This window comes from Notothenia rossii (genome assembly GCF_949606895.1).
Source record: "Notothenia rossii genome assembly, chromosome: 6".
Taxonomy (NCBI): domain Eukaryota; kingdom Metazoa; phylum Chordata; class Actinopteri; order Perciformes; family Nototheniidae; genus Notothenia; species Notothenia rossii.
This window is the reverse complement of record NC_136909.1, coordinates 75,920,727-75,943,140: the sequence shown is the minus strand read 5'-3', so window position 1 is coordinate 75,943,140 and position 22,414 is coordinate 75,920,727. Positions and strand designations below refer to the sequence as shown.

Here is a 22,414-nt window from a genome sequence, read left to right as displayed (position 1 = left end):
AGGAGGAGGGAGAATCACCCTCTGAGAGGAGAAGTGAGATGTACAGCAGTCATTGTGGCACTCTAGAGATGTTTTACCACCCACAGCTGGGACTGACAGGCCTCAACATCCCTCAGCGTTTACGTGCAGCAGAGAGTACACAAGCTCACCCGGCGCTGGTGATATCCTATCAGGATGAGGGCCACTAATAACAAGCATCAAATCCAGCCATACAGGGCTCCACTCAAAAACACATTCAGAGCTGGAGGCTATTAGGGCAAGGCAGGAAAGTCACTGGGTGTTTCTTATTCCCCCTTTTCTCTCAGTGAACATTGACAAAAGTTTTGGTGAAATCTCAAGTGCAAACAAAAACAAAGAGGAGATGGGAGCAAGAAGTACGCTGACTCACCAAGAGCAATACAATATTAAGGTGGGTGGAACTGCCAATAAAAGAAGTTCAGCTCAGGTGAATAACATGAAACCCTCTCAGGACATGTGCTATCCTAAACATACATCTGGACAGACCTGAAGTAATAAACTGGAAAGGTCACAAGATTAATCTTCTAAGCATTTGTGTCATTTCATTCCTTGGTTTGCAGATTCCATAAAAAAGGGAAATAAATCTTCATAGCTCCAGTCCCAGGAGAAGCTGCTCAGATGAGGGGAAGCAGTCTGAGGAAACATGATGCTGTCTGAGGCAAATGATGGATGACTCATACAAGCGATGGCGCTGAACAAGACCCCTTTACAAAAGCTCTAATGAGAGCATCGGAGTGTTGAACACATTTTTAAAATGCATTGTGTGAAATGGTAGGGCTGACATTGGCTGATGTTCTGAGTGCACAACATGTAGTGAGTAGGTAAAATGCACAAAAGAAGGCTTTTATCTCCATTACCCTTATTAAGCACACAGTTTGAGTCAACATGCTCGGTGTGCTTTGAAATGGAAACACCCCCATCTGCTAAGACTTGCTTTTGCTGATCCGTTTGTTGTGTATCTTTCATGTTTATAATATAAATGTGAAGTGAGACAAATGTTGTGTTTTATACTCACTGGTGGGTCTCGGTCCTCAGCAAAAACAGTTGTGATGACCGTTCCTTTCTCTGCATTGGGTGCCACCATGCCTGTATAAAGGTCTTGGGTAAAGATGGGGGAGAAGTCATTCATGTCCTAAAAAAAAAAGAAGAGATTAAATGAATGTTAGTGTATCAGGTACGTTTCCGGGACATTTGTTACCATGGTTTCATGAAGTTATATGACATTATTAAGTCAGCAGAGAAAAAATTGTTCAGCCACAGACTGCAGATTAACAGGTTATAGAGAACAGGGAGACGGATATGCTTTCCGTGACAGACCACATTTGGCAATAAAAGGGTCAAATACATTTATCACCGTAGTCTACGGCTACTTTCGCGATGCTGTCTGCATGCCCCAAGCTCTGTACTGTGTATCAGAGCTGAATGTAATGACATATAAACATATACATACACTGTTAACTGGAATAATTACAGATAACAAATAATACATCCATATTCAAAATTGAAGATATACAATTAGCCCTTAAAATCTGAAAAGTGTAGCCGGCAGATCAAAAGTAAAAGCTACAATATGAAAATTGAACCATTAAATGTATTCCCCCCCCCCCCCCCCTAATATTAATGTATTGGTTATAAATAATGACATCTAATTAAATTGTGAAAACATACTCTTACTGCCGCTGTGAAATTGAGTAATCCATAATTAATTTATGTTTTTTTGTGTTTGGTATATCTATACTGATACATGACAAAACTAGTTATTGTGTTAAGGATCCGAATGGTAATCAACAACATATAGTATATATGTATTGTATGTTGATTTTTTTAAAGAACAGAAAGAAAATAAGCCTAAATCTTAAGGCCTCTATGGTGCATTTACAGCTTGATGAGAAGACAACCATTATCAAGGTTTTCTGATCTTTTGAATTTACAGTCTGATGTTTAATTGAAGACATATTGATCTCTTACTCCATATGTTTTTGCCCCTTTAGGCAATGAAACTGTTTTATTGTAATTCAGTAATAAGTGTGATATATTTGTGATTCAGCAATATGCTGCTACACAGAGCACATATGGGAACTACACACCACCACTGCTTTTAATGACCTCTCCCAGTAAATAATGCACACCAGAGCTCTACCATTGTATTGGCCTGCAGGGAAATGCATTCGTGTTAACGGAGCAACCCCTTTCTTTGTGAGAATAAAAACTCAGGAAGCCATTCACCTATCTCTCAGGAATAGGTTATCTCTGTAGTATAACATCGGGAGTCTGATCCTCCCTTTTCTTGACTTTTCTGTTAATGTTTCATAGTTTTGACTGAACCATGGGCAACAGTATGTGTTCTCTAAACTCAGTGTTGGAGGGCAGCCTCACTTTGATCTGAACACAGGTTCAGCGTTTCCCAGCGGAAAATCTATGATTCGGCACCTACTTTGAACAACAAAGCCCGATCCTCGTGCTCCACTTGTTAACAGGACACATGCACACACTTGGGTTTGCTTGAAGCATATACCTGTGCCACATACAGCATCTTTCCACAAAAACAGACACACACCTAGACCTACAAATAAAAGGTGCCTGTCTTACACTTCCACAGTACAAATATAGAAGAAAAGTTTCCCAGAGGGTCATTCAGGGAAAAAAAAGAAGACTCGCAGGAAACTCAGTCCATCATTGTAAGGCATCCGACAAAAGGGACGACAACAAGATAACACAAGGAGAAATCAAACACAAACAACTTCAAATAACCCTCTAGAGGTGTTGTATGAGGAAGGAAAGGGAATCAGTGGAATCAGCTCCAACTCCCGGTCCCCGAGAAGCCTGCGTGAATCCATTACGCTCATTGTAATTCATGTCTGCAATTTAAAATAGCAGACATTGGATTGATATCAGCGGCTGTGCAATGCCTTATCCTATCAACAGTTCTTTGGTGAGGGCACGAACACTGCAACAAAGCTTGTCCTTACCAGAGGACAAACTCACTCTAGTGGGTTTGCAGGCCATGTGGCGAGCCTGCTTGAAAAAGCTCAAATGCTCTTTTCCACTCAGGGTAATAAAGAGAGCTTTATTATGCAGAAGTTGAGTCCACTAGGGCTTGAGTGAATTTCTGGAGCAGAGATGAATGTGTATGCAAACATTTAGAAGCGCAGAATAGCTCACAGACTAAAAACACGGGCCTGTTAACACACACAAACACGCACACATAATAGTACCACAACATAAGGCGTCTAATCCTCTCGTTGGGATTCAGCTGTGTTAATCTCTTGAAAGGTTGTAAAGGGAATACAAGCTCCTGAAAAACATAATTGCTGTCACAAAGCTAATGGCTCATTGAGATCTGAAATAAGCACTGTGTTCAAGGCAGAAACAGCTATCCATCAAGTTCTCTTTGTCCTGATGAACTCTGCTGATGAGTCACCACATATTCAGTGCCAGAGCTGTCTCCTGAGGGACAGAGAGGAAAAATGGTAGGAGAATAGATCAGAGAGAGGTTCTGCTGGACGGACCATCCAAGGGCTCTTACCGTGATGCGGACCGTGACTGTGGCCTGCCCAGGAGGCATGAGCCCTTCTTGGTCGACAGCTTCCACCTGGAAGGTGTGCGAGGCCCCCATGCCCATAGCTGCCAGGTCCTCAAAGTCCAGTGTCTGCAGCACAGCTAACTCCCCCGTGACTGGGTTTAGAGAAAACAGCTGCCTGGCAGATTCAGTCTTGATCCGATACGTGACATTGGAGAAGAGGTCCGAGTCCACCGCCTTTGAGAAGTACAAGTGCGGAAAACATTTAATACACATTAAATAAAACAGAAGACATGTGAGCAGATGGAAAGAGAGAGGAAGAGCCGAATATATGTTCTTACACATGTATAAGCACTGTGGCTGTGGACAATGAATATTAATGTTTATATTTTAATTCTGCATTTTTATGCTGCAGGGGTTACTTACTGTACATCAAGCATTTATAGGTTCCGATTAAATTAAACCACCAAGGGGAACTTAAGTTGGTCCTCAACGCATCAAATCTCAACTCTCAAAGTAGACATAATTCACAAAGGCTGCAGCAATGGAAGATTAATAGATGCAGGTTATAGATGGTGGAACATGTAGTTGCCATGTTGTCGTGAGGATGCAAATTCCACACAGAGATACACACAATATGTATTGGTCCACACACAAAAGAAAAAGGATATACATTAAAGTAAAAGCAGACGTTTTTCAAGCTAACAAACTCATCGACTCCTCAATTTCTTAGGCTCTTCTCACTCTTCTCATGCTCTTAAGTTGTTTTGCCCCCTGTGTCTGTTAAAGAGTTGAGATGATGTTGTCAAGGAGATTAATGGTTTCACATTGCTACTGTCATTTACCCCCCTTCACACTCAACTCTCACCCCTCTGCTTCTCACCCTCCCCCCTCACTTGATCTCTCTCTGGGAAAATGTCACTTTCAATATACCAGCAATTACTTGCCTTCCACCACTCTGTGTTTGATCTGCATGCACATAGTGTCTTCAAACTACATTTCCAAAGTGTTTTTAAAGTTGTGGAACGTTATAGTCATGTTTGCCAGGACCGATGGACAAATTATCCTCTACAAAAGGCTGGTTACGACTTGAGTGAAAGCTAGCTTCATGTCTCATTCTGTTTGAGTCTTAAAATGCCCAAAGAACTGTCATGAAAGGGGAAAATCATTGTTTTCTCTCTGCTGTGTATATGAGGCTGTTTATGTTTCTGTCAGTGTAAATCTTTCCGTCTGGAAGCATCTGACATTTCAAAACTAAATTGCCTTCATTTGAATTTAAAAGATGCTAAAAGCTTGTTACAACAACTGTAGTTAACGCTCTCATGCCACATAATATAAAGGAAGACATTTAAGGACGGAAAGACAACAATAACTTGAACACATTCAAAAGTACTTACGCTTAGCTTTAGGATCACAGTCCCTAAAGGGCTGTTCTCGGGTACGTTCACCACATAAGTTTGTAGGGAGAAGACTGGGCTGTTGTCATCGATATCCATGACTGTGATTGAGAGGGTCAAGGTGGTCCGCCGTGGATCTACGGCCCCATCTGAAGCTTCTACCACCAGGTCAAATTGGCTCCTGCGCTCCCGGTCGAGAGGCACTCTTGTATAGATGCTGCCATTAGCACTGATTGTGAACAAATCAGGATGATTCACAATCCGGTAGCGCACCTGGCCATTAAGCCCTGCATCTGGATCTGTGGCCTGAGGAACACAATCAGAAAGCTATCTGATAAAAGGTATATCATGTAAATAAATACACCAGGTTTGTTAAAGATCCCCTGTTATACTGTTGTTCATCAATATATTATAGGTCTCAGATATATTCAAAACATGTCTCTGAAGTGTTTTGCTCCAAATACCAAACAGATCATGCATTGTAGCATCCCATAAACCCCTCTGTTTCAGCCCTGTTTCAAAAATGCTGATTCTCTGTCTGTTACTTTAGATGAAAATAAGGAGTCACTCCCATTACGTTACATTACATTTAGCTGACACTTTTATCCAAAGCGACTTACAATAAGTGCATTTGACCAGGAAGATACAAACTTGAAGAAAACAGAATCATATAAGTACATCAGGTTTCATCGAGCCAAAACATTTCAAGTGCTACTCAACTGGCTTTAGATAAGCCAGTCCTTTATTAGTATATAAGTGCTTTGTTAGTAATTCTTTGTTAGTAAATCTATCGCTCGAAGTGGAATCGTGGGAGTCCCCACGCCCCTCTGCGAGATATTTGGTTAAAAAGAACACAATGGTGCTCTAGGAGGAGATGCAGGTGTAAGGTGGGCAGGTGTTACCTTGGTTGGTTATTGGCTAATGGTTACACAAGCCAAAAAATCGTTATGACATCATAAAGTGGCCATCCTCTGATCAGCTCATTTTCAGACAGGTTTTTATATAAATGGATCAGGACAAAAAGTGAGCACATTTTTTTTCCTGAAACTATCAGAATCTCTTAACACATGTTTATGTATAAAATACATGAACAAGTGGATTTTACATAATAGGTGACCTTGGCTGCTCAATTAATCGTATTTTAAATTGCAATTACGATTATGGCTTGCAACGATTACGAAAACAACGTAATCTAAATAAAACGATTATTTTTGTATTATTATAATTACTTTTTTTATTGGTCTTTTATTTGAATTATACTTAAAGTTCAGGGTAATCAACTGTTAAAAACATACTGTTCACATTTTTTTTCTCCAATAAATGATGTTTTCAAAGTAAATGGATAATCGTTTTTAATAATCGTGATATCAATTATTGACCAAAATAATCGAGATCATGATTTTTGCCATAATCGAGAAGCCCTACCTTTAAGTCGGTGTAGGAATACAGGAACAAATAATGACTATTCATAATAATTAATATCTCACAATGGCGTTCTTTGCTGATGTGGTTCTCAACTAATCACCAATTATTACTGCTAAGCTCTCAAAGCAAGTTAGTGAACTACAATGCCTGTAATTCACTTCACCGTCCTATCTGCACTCGTTTGAGAAGTGTTCTTTGCCAATGTAAACTTAACAGAGACATGGCGTGAAATATGTTCTGGATGACCAAATGGAGGCATAATAGTCGGCTATTGCTGCAATGGCCATTATCTTACAGTGGACAGAGAGACTGCGTATGCTGCCACAAATCTTTAGTAGTGGGCTTGCTAAATGAAACATCAATAACAAAGTCATCAATAAACCAACCGGAGAAACTGTGGGAAACACAGATAATCCATTTACATCCATTAATAATAGCAAAGAGTGATAAATATTCACCAATACACATGCAAAGTAATAACACATGTCCAACTGAAATGCAGCTGTATTTCCCTTTAAGCAAACAGCTGTTGTGAGCTTAATGTGATCCATTATATGATCCATTAGAGCCTTGTTTTATGTTAACGCCTCACACATTTAAAGGGGCTTCAAGCAGAAAGCCATGTAAGCCAGACTGCTGCAACCGAGTGGAAACAACTGTTATACGTTTGAGTGCTAGTTCCTGTTATTCATGTTGAGATTAGAGTCTTTGTCACAGACTCATTAGAAGTCATTTGTAAGTTCAAAAGGCCACATCCCATTTTCATGCAAACGATGCCTTGTATCAAAAGGAAATTCTTGAAAGCTAAACCATCCTTTTAAAGCTCATTTGTGATTCTTCTAACAATTCTATTCCAAAAAATAAGAGTACAGTACCAGTTGAAAGAAAGAGAAGTTCAGAGACCTTATCTTTACAGAGGCAAATTGAGGTATTTTGTAACAATCCTGCTTGGCAAAAAAAAAGAAAGTTATCTGCTTAACAAAATGTAATCCCTGTGTGGCTCGTTATCATGCCTGTGTTTACACATGTGTGTGTGTGCGTGTATTTTCATAAGTCAATGGTCTCCTGTGTGGTAGTAATTCTTTGTTGTAATTGAGAGAGACGGAGAGAGGAAGTGGAAAATAAAAAAAGTACTAAGGGAAATCAAGCCACATTTCATCTGTTTCTTTGGCAATATTTGATCAACCTCAGTGCAAGTGAGGACAAGGCAGCATAAAGAGAGATAACAAAGAGAAACATTGATAGAGGGAGAAGGATACACATTCACACATGGCTGCAGAAAGCCATCCCCAATTTGTTTTACATGATGTGCCTGACAAATATTGAAAGCCAAGGCTAAAATTGGACCTCAGCAATATGCCTTTGCAAAGCAGACAAAAGCATATCATGTCAACATGTGCATATGGATCACTACGTCTCTGTGGAGATTACATAACAAAAACAAGACGCTTTCAGTGCTCCCTGCCTTGTAAGGGGTGTTCTCCAATTAATTCACGGTCAATAAAATCAAACTGCATATTTACATAGCCTCCAATAGGCACAGTGCTGTATGTATGAATGAAGTCTGTGCAGGGCAAGTCCCAGGCAACGTGCAGCAGATGTTCATTGACACTAACAAAGACAGGCGTTCCTTTTATAAGGCCCTGTTTAAGACTGTAGACCTGTTGGTTTAATTGCTCACCAAATTAATTAGCACTAAATTACAAGGCCATTTTTTCTATTCTTTGGCACCAAAAAATAGCATGTTCTTCATCACTCTGTAACAGCGTGTGGCAGTCTTTCATCAAGTTTTTCAATAACTTGGAGCTGGGAACTGGCACAGACTTCAGGTTGTGAGCTGGTGGGCAGGCTCGGTAAATCGATTGTGGGAGCGGAGGACTATCCTGCGTGTCAGGTGGTTACAGCACAAAAAGCAGCTTGAGCAGGTGGCTACAGTCTTTAAAAACCAAGCCCACGCAGTCCTCTAATATATACCTGAACACTTGTCTCCTTTGTGTGCTGCCTGCGTGGGTCCAGTGTATTTTTTTAAAAATTGTTGCATTTAGAAAACAAGCATTTTCAACGTTTAGAATGATTGATGCTAAAACCTAAAACAAATGTTTAAGTGTCCTCTGTGAATGTAGGCGAATTATGTTTGGCTGAACCCTGGGAATTATCAAAGACTAAATTAGCACTCAACAAAAACCTGCAATGTTGTGCTAACAAAGGGAAATGCATCATATATAATCCTGCAAATGAATTCAATTAGAAGCAGGATGAAAGCATCAAACTCACTTAACTAAGAAATATGCTTTGTGAAAAATAAATTACGTTATGTTCAACAGCCTCTCCAATCAGCAACAACTCAACAACATGCTTCCATTATGTGTCTGACTAGAATACTAATTGGTTTGTCCCCTGGTCATCTGCATGCTTAGATTATGGCTCCCTGCTGTGAGCAAACAATGTGGGCTTGTATTTTGCAGGATTTGTCATCCACAGAACAAATCACTACAGAAAATCTGTCAATTGCAATATCCTAGTAAATCGTCTGTGTTGGTAAAATAAGAACAGGTGCGAACAAGTTCCAGTTACTCTAACGATGATCCAAGATGCTTTAGGGCTAGCATTAAGCTACTTTATAGCGTTATGCATTTGCCCGAAGGCTTAACGTTGACTGCATGACTCTCTTTCTGCAGGGAATTTCAAGGCGCTAAAGAAAAAAAGAAAAAACTGATTATAAAAGAAACAGTCACATTTAAGGGGGAAATAATTCAATCACCCAATACCATCATAGTTCAATCAGTCAGTCTCTTATCCCTTCCTGCATTTGTCACTTGACCCCTTACTTAGTTTGTCATCTAAAAACAACTGTAAGCCACTGATCTGACAACATCTGTTTAATAATACTGTGAAGAAAAAGCTCCTAAACAAATCTCCATATAAAAAGACATTATTCCGACCCGTGGAAAGAGATAAGGGCCTGGACTAGGGGGATGAGAGATGAACAATTAAGTTGTATACATTTAGCGATGATGCTTTTTGTTTTTCCCATTTAATCCATTGGTACATGGAGTTGTGTCCCCCCCCAATGAACTCGACATATCTAATATTCAATAATTGCTCCTCCTTATTTGTTGCAACCCGAGACGTCAGAGTCTGTTTAATAAAAGAAGACCTTTAGTTTTTCCCACTACACTGCTGTGTTGTATCATTAATGGCCTGAGAAACTCTAGGATGCCTTAATGGGGCTAAACTGAGAGATAAGAAAAATGCAAACAAGTCACAAAGGGGCATTTTATTTTACATTGCAAACAGTTATTGGCAATTTGAATATAAATGCTACAAATGGGTTTATTTAATACATTTAGAGCCCAGAGTTATATTGTGATTTGTCTCCAGACAGCTTGCATGCATCTAATACAATCTTAGAGAACAACACCAACTATTGTGTTATCCTATTTAGAAGCCTCCCTCTGAAGGGTATGGTCTCAAACAATGTGTTATGAGCAGATCTCATACAAGACACAAGAAACACAATAGTAGGTTGTCAATTAAATTGCATTGTTGCTTGTTTGGTGTGAGTGTATTATACATGTTCACTTGTTATGAGATATAAAGTTTAATGTGTATTATTTATTATTAAAGTACCCTTTTCTATCGCCTCTCAAAACTTGGCCTTCACAAAAGACATCGAATTCATTAAAATAACAAAGTCAATGAAATTGGACAAGATAAAAGGATAACAACTTAAAACTGAATAAATGGAATAGAAATGTGTTATGAAAAAAGGAATTGTGTAGTTATAGAATAGTTTCAATGTGGTAATACGTTAATCAGGGGAAAGAGGACAGAAAGTTCTTAGATAGATTTGAAAGTGGCTAAAGTTTGGTATATAAAAATATCAGTAGTTTTGCAAGATAGAAGCTAAAAATTGCTGCACCACATACATTTCTGACACTGTAAGATAAAGGTTGAGAGGACATACGGGATTTATATTCTTTAAGCATATCAAAAACGTATTTATGAAACAAGTCATAAAGTGGTTTGTAAAATAAAAGTAGCTTTGTAATATTTTATGGCGAACTGGAAGCCAGAATAAAGATTTAAGAGTAAGTATAATGTGCTCAGTTCTCCTGACTCTCGTAAGAACTTCAGCAGCAGTTGAATGGTTGAAAGAGCAGATAACAGACGACAGCAGCAGCCCATTCAGAATGAGATGAAGGCATGAAACAGGAAGTGTAACCTCTTGTTCTAGCATGTTGTAAGCAAAAGGACTAAGGGTTACTGCAATGATTGATTTCTTAAACAAACATTTCTAACATAGTGTTGGGTCTTTATTTATATAAGAATATATTCTATATTTTATTATTTATATAGAAATAATATCTTTGATTTTCCCTTCTGTAACTGAAACATCTGTTTAATGACCTAATACATCTATGTGTGTACTGTCTTTTGAATCAGGTGTCATCTGCGTAGCTACAACTTTTCATATAGGAGGTTTGCAAAGTCAACCTTTAGGAACATTGTCCAACATATCCAACTATTGGTATTGTCACATGTTCTTCTCAAATGTCGGATCATAAAAATTACATTGTGCTAATTACCTGAGATTTTATGAAAAAATGTTGCATCAAAAAAAAATTCCTCGATCAGCAACAACAGGCTAAGCTGCAGCCGCTAGATGTGCATGGAGAGCACAATTGTGTTGAACTAAGTACTTTAATGTACTTTTCTTTCAGTCAGAAAATCACATCCTTGGTTCAAGTTGGCAAGGAACCAGCTGAGAAAACCTTCCGAGGCAGGACAGAGAGACGGAGACGGTGGGTAAGTCCTAATCCAGCTGCTGGCTGCGTTTGTGAGGAAAGCTTAACCCCATTCAAACACCAAGCTTCATTCACATGTCCTTTTGTCTAAATTCACAGTTCATAAACTCAAAACATTTTCTGGTAGTCTATTTGATTACCTACTGAAAAATGTAATGGGATGCCTCATGTTGAATATATCCTGTAAAATGAGACTATTATGACAGTGTCTGTTTACATTATGGCAAATGTTTTGTTTGCATTAGCAATTATAAGGATAAGGAATTGTCATAGCACAGAAGCAAAATATGATTTTCTGAAGTGATGACAAAAATATTTAAACTTTTTGATTGGTAAACATTTGAAGCCAGATATACTGAACATGGAGATATTTTGGAAATATCACCGCCTATATAGAAATACAGACACAGATGTTAGAATTAAATCCTAACTCGTACGTAGGCAGCCATTATCTTGTCTGAGACTCATTGATATGTAAAACAGTGCAACTGACTTACTTGATATACTCAATGTACTGCTCATGCTCATTAGCATGGGCAAGTCATTATCAAACTAAATATATTCATCTCACTGGGACCATCATTATTCCATTTTATTTTCTGATTTTGTGGACCTGGATCAAAAAGCAATTTCTGCAAAAAGCTTCAAACTCTTTTTAGACACAGACTGATTTTGTTACTTCCCTCAACCAAGCCATATAAATCCCTCTGATAGATACTGGTCCACGGTTTTGAAATGTTACTCTGAACTGTATTGCTTTACAAAACTAGGTTTCAAAACAGTAATATGCGAGGAAATGTGGGGATTTGGGTACAGGATCTATTTGCCTTTATGATACTTTGTAAGCATGAACTGTACTGTATATGCAGATAATATCTCCTGTTATTATTCCATAATTAATCCACTGGCAAACATCAGGCTAATTAATCTACAACCGTAATTAGAAAAGTCTGGCTGCTCAGTGGTGCTGAAACAAGCAGGTCAACAGGGATGCAGCTCACATCTGACCATTTTGTAAAATGTCAGGAAATATGTGAACTGAGACCCAGTTGTTACACATTATCACAAAGGACATGTAGAGATGAAACAGTGGAAATAACTATGTTAACGTTCGATGGATGGCTACCAAAGAGGGATAAGTGGACCTAGGTTGGCGAAGCAGCTCATTAACATTATAAAAAACAAGACATCACACATACCCTGACTTGTCCGACAAACAAATTGGCCTCCTCTTCTTGAACAGTAAAATTAGTGGTTATTGTCGGGTCAAACTCCGGGTCATTATCGTTGACATCAGTGACGACAATGTTCACAGTGGCAGTGGATGTCTAAAGAGAATAAATACAGAGCACAATGAAATACAGTGTTATTCAGTGTTACTGCTTTTAGACGACATCCTGATCAGGAAATAACTGGCATTTAAAGACACAGTCTGTATAGAAAGGACTATGAATAAAAAAGTCCTTAAACATCCAGGTGAATTAATGATAAACACATTATAATTTCAGTTAGGAAGTTAGGAAGTATTGATATCTGAGTAAAGAAGTGTACTCTTTTCTGGATATCGAAGATCAGAGGTGGTGGGCTATGATTATTTCCATAAAGCTCTCCGCACTATTACCCTCATAAATAATTCCTTACATAAACAGCAGAACCATTTGGAGTTGTGGATCTGTAAAGAAATTGATAATGAAAATGTAAATTTGTACGATACTTAACCCATCCCAAACAACCTCACAGAGCTGCTAAATGACTCTGTCTTGTTAATACTTAGAATTAAAATGAATGTCAAATGACTTGCATCCACATAGACAGTGTCACAACCCCTATCACAAAACTATTAACTGTGTGGAGGGATACGCCTACACACACTTCAATTTTGTCAATGATATCAAGCACCCACACTAAAGATTTTTTTACAGAAAACATTACGTATTACTTCAGGGTGTATTGACCTTCTGCACTCTTGGCAGATGTATTTAATTATTAAGATCACAGTGTTGCAGAATTGGCTGGGCCAAGTATATGGGATAAAAACATGAAATCAGATCAACCCTACTCCCTTTCTGATTTTACATTTTTGTCAGGACACATCACGCCATGGGTAATGATTCCCGATCAAAACACATTTATTTCAACACTGGAACTTTTTATGGTTTTCTAGTACGTCTAAGTTGTAGACAACATTTGACTCATGTTCACACTATTTAAAATGATATATCTGCGTGTGTTTGCATCATGTTTGTTTTATCTCAAAGCAAAATCCCTCAAGCGTCATTTGAGGTGTTCATTCGTTTGGAAGGCCAACGTGATGCAATGTAATGTGGTTCACCTTCAAACCATGACACACACACACACACACACACACACACACACACACACACACACACACACACACACACACACACACACACACACACACACACACACACACACACACACACACACACACACACACACACACACACACACACACACACACACACACACACACACACACACACACACACACACACACACACACACACACACACACACACACACACACACACACACACACACACACACACTCCTATAAATCAGCATAGAATAATGGCTAAATATGTGTTATCTATAAACTCTCTGTGCACTGGGACAAAGCTCTGTGCAAATAATGGCATAAGTGGTCTCCTTTGGGGGCGGGAGGATTGGCGGGTTGGCCCTTGAAAAACGTCCCATAATGCAGCAGTTTGAAGTTGCCCTGGCAGATGAGACACTCATCGCAGCAATGCCACAAAGGAGATGACCTAGTTAATGTCACCTTCATCTCACTCTCTGTTGGGAATTCCTCCATCATTGTTGTTTTCTTTGTACTAGCTTCTGAGACATATAATCATTCCTTTCATGAGTGTCTTCAGATAGCAATCCATGCTGAAAACCATCACACATCATGCCACTTGTCTCCCTTTCACAACCAGGATACAATTGGACGCTTCTCTTCATCAGTGACTGATGGTATCTACTTATTTCAAATTTCACAGAAGACCTGAAGCCAATTAGCTTCTCCATTCTGGCGTGGGTGTTCTTATCAAAGGCAAAAATCTTTCCCTCTCTAACCAGGAGTGTGATTAATGAGTTCTTATTATTTATTTAACATAAAATAGTTAGAGCTCTGTCATGCCTTCTGTCCTTGCTGTCTGAAACATCCAGAGGTGGCTGAAGGTGCTTTTCCCTTTTAGTTACAACCCTGACAAGAAGTCATGTTGCAAGGACTGATATAATCATGTTTTTATGTAGATCCTCCTCTAAGGGCAAGAACAACTCCTTTATCCAGCATCCCTTTTGGGATCTGAGTCTGCTTGGTGGTTATGATTACAGCTCACACTGTTGAGAATGCACAATTTGAAATATTCCTCTTTCTCCTACTATATTTACAACTTCACTTTTCTCCTCCATGTTTGCCAACATACTTTACCAACTGGATTTGCAACATCACAAGATCCCACAAGAGTAGCTACAGCTGTTGAAATTGTATTAGCAATCCTCTACTGGTCGACACATTTGACCCTAAAGCGGTATATTCTGTCATATTGCGCTATATTTTTGTACACACATTTTTCATTTAATCGTTTATTTGAATAGGGACAATGCACATTAATGAACACTTTAGACAAATAATGCTTCAAGTGTAAATATGCCGGATTTGAGCTTTGAGCTAATTTCCATCCGTAGCCCCTGACATACAACATATAAGAACATGACATTTGTAAACATTTATTTAATAAACACATACTTTTAAAAGACTTAACATTTTCAAAACTCAAGAAATTGTGTTTTTCAAGGATGGTACAGTGGTGGTATGAATTTGGCTTTCTGTCAAACACCTTGATAGCTCTCTTGTACAGCTGTTCTATGGGTTTCAGGTGTGTGGCGCAAGCAAACGACCAGTTTGTCAAACAGTATTCAATGTGGGATAGAGTCATACAGTGGAGATATGACTTTGCAGCATTGACAGTTAAGAAAGGTCTAATTTGTTTAAAATGTTGCAAGTTGAATTGAATGGTATTGGATACTTTCTTAATATGTTTCTTAAAAGTCAAGTTTGAGTCCATTATGACTCCAAAATACTTAAAGTGGGGACTTGTTCTATATCTGCTCCGTTCAAAAACACATTGGATCCTTCAATTTTGACTGGTCGTTTACTGAACATCATGCATACTGTTTTTTTTTCATTTAACTGTAAGCAAATGTTGTTCAGCCAGTGTTGAACCTTGAATGATTATTTCTAGTATTATTCTAAGTATTATGAAATGTGTGTGCATGTGTCACGTCAGGGGGGAAGACAGCTTGCCCATCTCCTTGGGTCAGGTTCCCATGGATACTAAAGTTCAGTGCTAATTACACATCCAAATCCCTGGACTTCTTCTCCTTTTCTCTGTCACTCTCTCCTCTCTGCGCCCTCCTCCTGTGCTTATTTTGATCGTTTCCCTGTCGCTAGACCTTTCTGGCAGCACTTCGTCTCACTGAATGAATTCCTCACCCTCACCCTCCCGCAACCCCTTCACCCTCTCAGTCGTCCGACTTCCTTCCTGTTGTGACAGTCCTGCCTTTGACATTTAGCCCACAGGCAGCCAGTAATTCACTCTGCGGACGACACATTTCGCACAGGTAAAGGGTGTCAGCTTGTACAATCTGTCCATCAATATTAGGACAAAGTGCAGCGACTTGTGGTTACCTCATTCTGTGAAGCAAAGCCCCATCTTAGAGTCTCTTTCTTTTATTTGCTCTCTGACATTGTCACTGTCCATCTCTCATAGCCCACCCTCTCTAGCTGTGTCATTTTGCACTCCTAAAGTTCTGGGACAGTCAGAAATACTGGGAGCGCATATGCTCTTTTTACAGCTCCACTTGACCGACTAACGTATGTTGCCAACAGATGACAAGGAGCTGTACTTCTGAGTGTTTATGTGTGCACAGGTGAGAGGGTGGCAATCAAGATTGCTCCAGTGACAGCTCATCAGCTAATGTTCATTACCTATCACACACAGCATCTTAAAAGGAAACCACATTTCACCTCTGCATGGAGACGAGACAGCTGTGAAAACTGAGCCAACTGAGGTTAAGTCTAATTAAATTAAGACGGTTTATATGATTATCTGCTCTCGGTGGGAGACGGAGACGCAAGCATTCACTTTCAGTTATAGTGTCTGCTGTTTCTCTAGGCTGAGTAACAGAGACAGCTCAGTGAGTGTAAACACGCAAAACTCACAACTGCTCCTGAAGTGAATGGGAAGTGGATTCAAATGTTTCAATTGGAGATCGGTTACTATTGATGGAAATACTACTCGGATGAAAATATCCCTTCTGTAGCTGTAAAAGAGATATAACTGTGAGGATAACAAAGGGATTTTTTGGAGCTTGACCCATATTAGGAGTGGGAACTAAAGCTCTGGGAATATTGCCTTTTTTTGCTTTAAATTTGACCATACCTTTTTTAGAAGTGCAATATATAATCGCTGCACTTCTTTAAGAACAATCTTTGCATGTGGGATAGCCACTGTTTGCCATCGCAAGATTGATAGAGATACTGGTGCTTCTTACCCCTACTTTGCAGCTATATACTGTACGGTACCTGCATTGCATCTGCTTTTACTCTTGATCCACTTCAGTCAACTCTGCCTATCCACTTAGCCTAATATGTATTAGAAAAAGTATGAATAAGTAGTATCTTATATTATATTAGCACGATAAGCTACAATAAGGATTTATTTTATGGCTTTTCACAAATCCATGAAATTTTCTTAATAATGTCTACTTTTCCCATGTTTTTCATCTATTATTCGCTTTAATTTTTTTGTATCAATGAATAAATAAATCCCACTTAGGGAAAATAACACATTATCATTTCCATGTGGACTTAAATAAGCAGGCAGCCTTCATACAATACAATTATATATAGCACTTTAAACCTCCAGACCAAAGTGCTGTACAGGCAAATAAACAAAACATACAAAAAGTAACACAGCTCAGCTCACACACCATAAAACAAGTATAAGTAAAAACAATAGACAATTTAAAAGCAATAAAAGCAATGCTCTAAAATATGTTAATACGCTAAGGAGAAGAGGTGGGTTTTAAGAAGCGATTTAAAAGCAGGCAGTGTGGCAGCCTGTCTGATGTGCAGGGGCAGATCGTTCCACAGTGTGGGAGCCGCTACAGAGAAGCAACGGCCCCCTCTGAGCTGTGACTTGGTTCTGGGCACATTCAGGAGCAGTTGATCCGCTGACCTGAGAGGGCGGTTGGGCGTGTAAGGGTGTAGCAGCTCAGAAAGATATGGTGGGGTCATGCCATTTAGGGATTTAAAAGTAAACAAAAGGACTTTGAAATGAATCCTAAAATGTATTGGCAGCCAGTGGAGCGAAGCCAAAATGGGAGAAATGTGGTCATATTTCCATGTGCCAGTTAAAAGCCTTGCTGCAGCATTTTGCACCAGCTGCAGACGAGCAAGGGAGGACCCACTGACCATCTAGAGAGAGTTACAGTAATCCAGCCGAGTGGTGACAAAGGCGTGGATTACTGTCTCAAACTGCTGTCTGGAGAGAAAAGGTTTATTTTGGCTAGCTGCCTCAGGTGATAAAAGCTTGTTTTTACCACAGATTTTATCTGACTCAAGTTTTAGTTCACGGTCCATTTTAATGCCAAGGTTCGTAATGCGGGCTTGGTGTACTGAGCTGAGGAACCCAGGTCTACAGAAGTGGTGCCAGTGGTGCTACCAAAAAACATTACTTCTGTTTTTCCTTCATTCAGTTTTAGGAAGTTGCACGCCATCCAGGCCTTTGTGTCCTCAAGACTCTAGAGTCTAGACACTTTAGCAGTGGGCTAATTGAGTAACCCTCCTTCTTTGTTAGTGGGACATAAATCTGGCTATCATCACATCAGCATAGCAGTGGAATGCGATGCTTCAGATATGACCTGAACCATTCCAGGGCTTTCCCCTCAATGCCCACCCACTTCCCCAAGCGAGAGATCAGGATTTCATGGTCGACTGTATCATTAATATTGTGTCAAATTGGTTTGGCACACAGAAGTGGTTCTCCACAGAAGTTGTTCACCTTATGATACCGCAGATTTCATGAATTTGTGTCCCAAAAATAATTAAATAACCACTTTGTGTTCCAACACAATGAAAGACTTTGGTTAAGCGAGCCACATTTTTCAGTTAACAAGCCCATATGAGAAGATTTCATTTGAGTTCAAAGTGTTCAAAATGTATGAGGATCTTAGGCCCTGAGGAATCAGATGAATAGTTTAATAAAGAGATTTATGCCTCACCCCTCCAGGGTTGCCGTCGGAGGCTGTGACAATCAGACGGTACTGATCTGTGGTCTCTCTGTCCAGAGGGTCTCTCAGAAGCAGAAGGCCAATCCTATAGAGAAGGGTCAGAGAAGAAACACATATCACTATTACACACAAACAAACACAATACAGGACATTGTGTATTTAAGTCCTTACATATCTTGTTTGAGTCATATGAAGAAAGAGCATTCATTTAAAGGGATTTCTTTCCCTAGCAATGTTTGAATACTTGATCGCTGATGCAACAGAGTGTGAGGGAGAGGGCTACACTTCAGACTTTATTTACTTCCAGATAAGATGGATGTGCAAAATATGGTTGCTGATAGAGGAGGATGATTTTTAGGCAAAGAGCAGGTGGGCTTTTAAATGCTCCCACTCTGTCTTTCTCTCTCTGTAGCCTGCCTCTTGCTCCCTAAGCACATGGACTACAGACAGAAAGATTCATGTTTTCTTTTTTAAATGACTGCAGCAGACACAGCGGCCCTCCTGCTCGTTCAAAAGGTATAATTTGGCATTCCACAGTGTGGATGCGTTCCAAAGCAGGACGCTGAATTATCTTTGTTTTCACACACAGACACACAAGACACACGTGAGCGCAAGTGCATGCTCAAAACACAGCGTGCACAAAATAATTCCACTACCACACTCAAGAGAGGCTCTGCCAAAACCGCAAATGGAAGGGAAGACGAATGCATCTAAACGCACCGCTAGATTAATGCCTGCTGCAATTCCCTGCTGTCCCCTTGCTCCTTCAAATTTCTAATTTAAAGCTCCTTTGGGCCAAACAGTCCAGGCAGAACCACAATGCTGCTTCTTCCCTGGCTCTGCGGTCCATAACCATCCAACAATAGAGCCTCATTTTTAAAATCTGACAAGCACCATTACAGAAGCCCCCATTTACATTGTCTATTTTTCAATGCACTTGCCCCCTAGTTTCGGTGGACACGTTGCTTTCAATCGAATACACCTGATGGGCGGTTCAAAAGGGCAAACACAGCTTTCTAACAACACTTTAAAATGCAGCACAGCATCCTTCACTGGCCGCTGTGCTCATGTTTATTTATACATAAGCAAAAGAGTAAAAAATAGGCCACTCTGTGCTCAATGAAGCTTAAAGTAAAGGAAAGTGATGTGAATAAGATAATGAAGATATACAGTGATAATTGTCATAATTACGGTGATAATGATGATGATCTTGATGCTCATGATGACAGAGATAAGATTGATTAATGCCACCAAGGCAGCCTGGGGAGTTTGTTCCTCACTGCAGCTGGAGTGCAGAGCCACACTTGAGCAGCTGGGTCTGAGAGGTTCACTGATCAAGGGAGATAGCGTCCTGCCTCTTCTCCCCAGCCAGCACAAATGAAAAGATGTTGTCAGACTGACAGGGTGCTGTTAACACCATTGTACAGAGCGACAATGGTGCAGGTTAGACGCTATGCATCTGAGTCACACTTAGTCAGTCTTTCATTCTGCTCGGATCGTGTCTCTGAATGGTAGATTGGGCTTGGTGTACAGGACTGCAAGGTGGCATCAATGTTTTCACCTCTGATACAACAACTTTGATATGCTAACAATCACTTAAAATAAGATTGGGACATTAGAGACAATTATACTCTTATTACACTCCAATTATATCATTTTCAAAAATCTTGTTTTGTGTCAATGTAATGAGAACTGAGTGCAGTGTTTCACAGGTCTTTCATATGAGCCCTTTTTTGATTTCAGTTTCAATTCCACATCAGCCAGACTGCAGCCTGCCAACAGGATACTTAAACACTGAAAAGGCTTAAGTATCAAAGTTGGCTTGGCCTCCTGGTGACGTTTCTGCGACTTTGAGATGCTCCAAAACAGGGTTGGCTAAGAAAGGCTTTGATCCACAATAAAGAAATAGATCTTTTGATTAAAGCCAACTAATGCTGGAACTTTGAGGCTGCAACTCAAATTCATATGGGAACAAAATAAGTTATCACCATGTAGTAATATAAACACAAATCCTAATCAAACAATATTGATAAAGATTCCTTACAGGTGGGGTAGGTAAGTTTGAGAAACCGGCTCGAGATACACTTTTTGTTATATTCCATGGAACGCTCTTAACATCCCGATAGCAATGAATATCTGAAGTGCTTTGACAAAAAATCCATAAAAAATTGTCATCTGTGGAAGCCGTAGTACTGTAAAAAGCACGACCAATCATCTGAGCCGTCCCGGCTAAAAATAACAGGATGGCCTACCTGCCCATCAGCCTTCCATCTGTGCACAAACCTATCTCGTTGGTCATGTGGGCATTCATGTGTGTTGGAGGAGGGGCTCTGTAAGGAAGTGGCAGATTTTTTCCGGCTGTGTATTTTCAAATTCGAGCGCACTCGAGCTGGTTTCTCCAAAAATTACCTACCCCACCTTTAAACAATTGGGATACATACATATGTTCCAGTATAATAATAAAGATGTCAGTGTTTAATGGAAACACAATAACATAGAGAACAATTTTTAAATGACTAGACACAACTTTGACCTTGTTCTGGCTTGAATGTCAGTTTTAGTGTGGTCATCAGGCAGAAACTTTCCAGTAACTTTTTGAATCAGACATATATTTTGCAAGCATACTATTCAGAGTCAGTGTAAGAAAAGTATACTGAAGATGTGACTTAGGTGATCATCACTCCCAGCAGGCCTGGGACTTCACTAGAACTACTCCAGACTTGTTTATGATGTGTGACCCCTCTGCAGTTAAGTACGTCATTACTGAATACTTTCTGTATAGCGACTGGTGGCTGACAGACTCTACGCCATTGATTCAAGGCTGTGACATGCTCTCTGCTATAATGGTGAGTGAGTCTGAAGCATTCCCACCTTTCCCTAGGAGAACCTGCCACATTTATAGGTTGTTATAGACTTGAGAGTTCATTATTCATAATAGCTGGATTGAGTCAACCTCACAGCCTGAATGCAAACGATGCAGCAATGTGAACATACCTTCACTGAATCATATCAAAGTCCTGAGTGGTTGAAAAAGGAGAGCGTGAAGTTGGGCTCTGTAGTGCACACTCATCAAGTGTACGAGCTAATCATGATTTGATTCATCATGTGCTCGATCAGCACCTGTTTTGCTTGAAGTGTATATATTGCGAGGTTGCCGAGAGCCTGTGATGGGATTGTTATATTTCTGCCACACAGAGAATGCACTAAAGGATGTGTATCTATCTCAACAGGATTTAAGTCGTATCTGGTATAAGAGATTACAGTGTCAACAATCGCTATCTCCCATTGTTTCATCGTGTCATTGCTGCTATAGCCGCTTTGGAACCACAAAGTAAAAATCCCCCCATTAAACAAACAAATCTAAACAGTGGTGCAGATTAAAAGGAAACAAAAGGCAGGGATACTCTGCTGCAACACGGCTTGGCCTTGCATACTGTAGCTGAAAGACTGGGGATGGAGAGAAAAGAGGATGTAATCAATTAGAGAGAAACGTGTCTGGCAGGGTCCTGCAGTTTCAGTCTCCCTGCGTCTCTTCACTCCATATTTGCTTGCTTTTCAATGTTAGAAAGCACTGACCACTTTAATAAATCAAACCTTTTCCTTGCTCCCTGGGTGAGTGAGGCGGGTTATTCAAATGCAAAGGTTGATTACAGAAGGTAAGGTCAGATGTTTGTTGCATATATTAAATGAACTCATGTCATTATTTGGGTATCCACACGTTATCTTACTCCTGTTGTTTCTGTCTACTTTACATATGACATCCACTGCATTGGTATTCCTCCAATGTTTGTCTTTCAGTTTTGTTTTCACTTCCTAAAGCTATACAGATTTGATGTCCCTCTTTGGCAAATTAGTGATTTGTGACCTTGGGCTATCCAAATTAATGTGACAAGAACATTGGCATCATGGACACAAATAATCACCGA

At 39.7% G+C, this 22,414-nt stretch overlaps 1 protein-coding gene across 1 annotated transcript in view; it reads right to left on the bottom strand.

Annotated features, from left to right (window-relative positions):
* The window catches only part of LOC307044481 (protocadherin-15-like), a 189,984-nt gene that overhangs the window by 58,174 nt on the left and 109,396 nt on the right, over positions 1 to 22,414 (bottom strand). The window contains exons 19-23 of the mRNA XM_079689759.1: positions 18,480 to 18,573; positions 12,368 to 12,496; positions 4,936 to 5,241; positions 3,545 to 3,775; positions 1,034 to 1,150 (exon numbers count right to left, since the gene is read on the bottom strand). Coding sequence (XP_079545885.1) covers positions 1,034 to 1,150; positions 3,545 to 3,775; positions 4,936 to 5,241; positions 12,368 to 12,496; positions 18,480 to 18,573 — 877 coding nt within the window. The remainder of the gene's footprint in view (positions 1 to 1,033; positions 1,151 to 3,544; positions 3,776 to 4,935; positions 5,242 to 12,367; positions 12,497 to 18,479; positions 18,574 to 22,414) is intronic.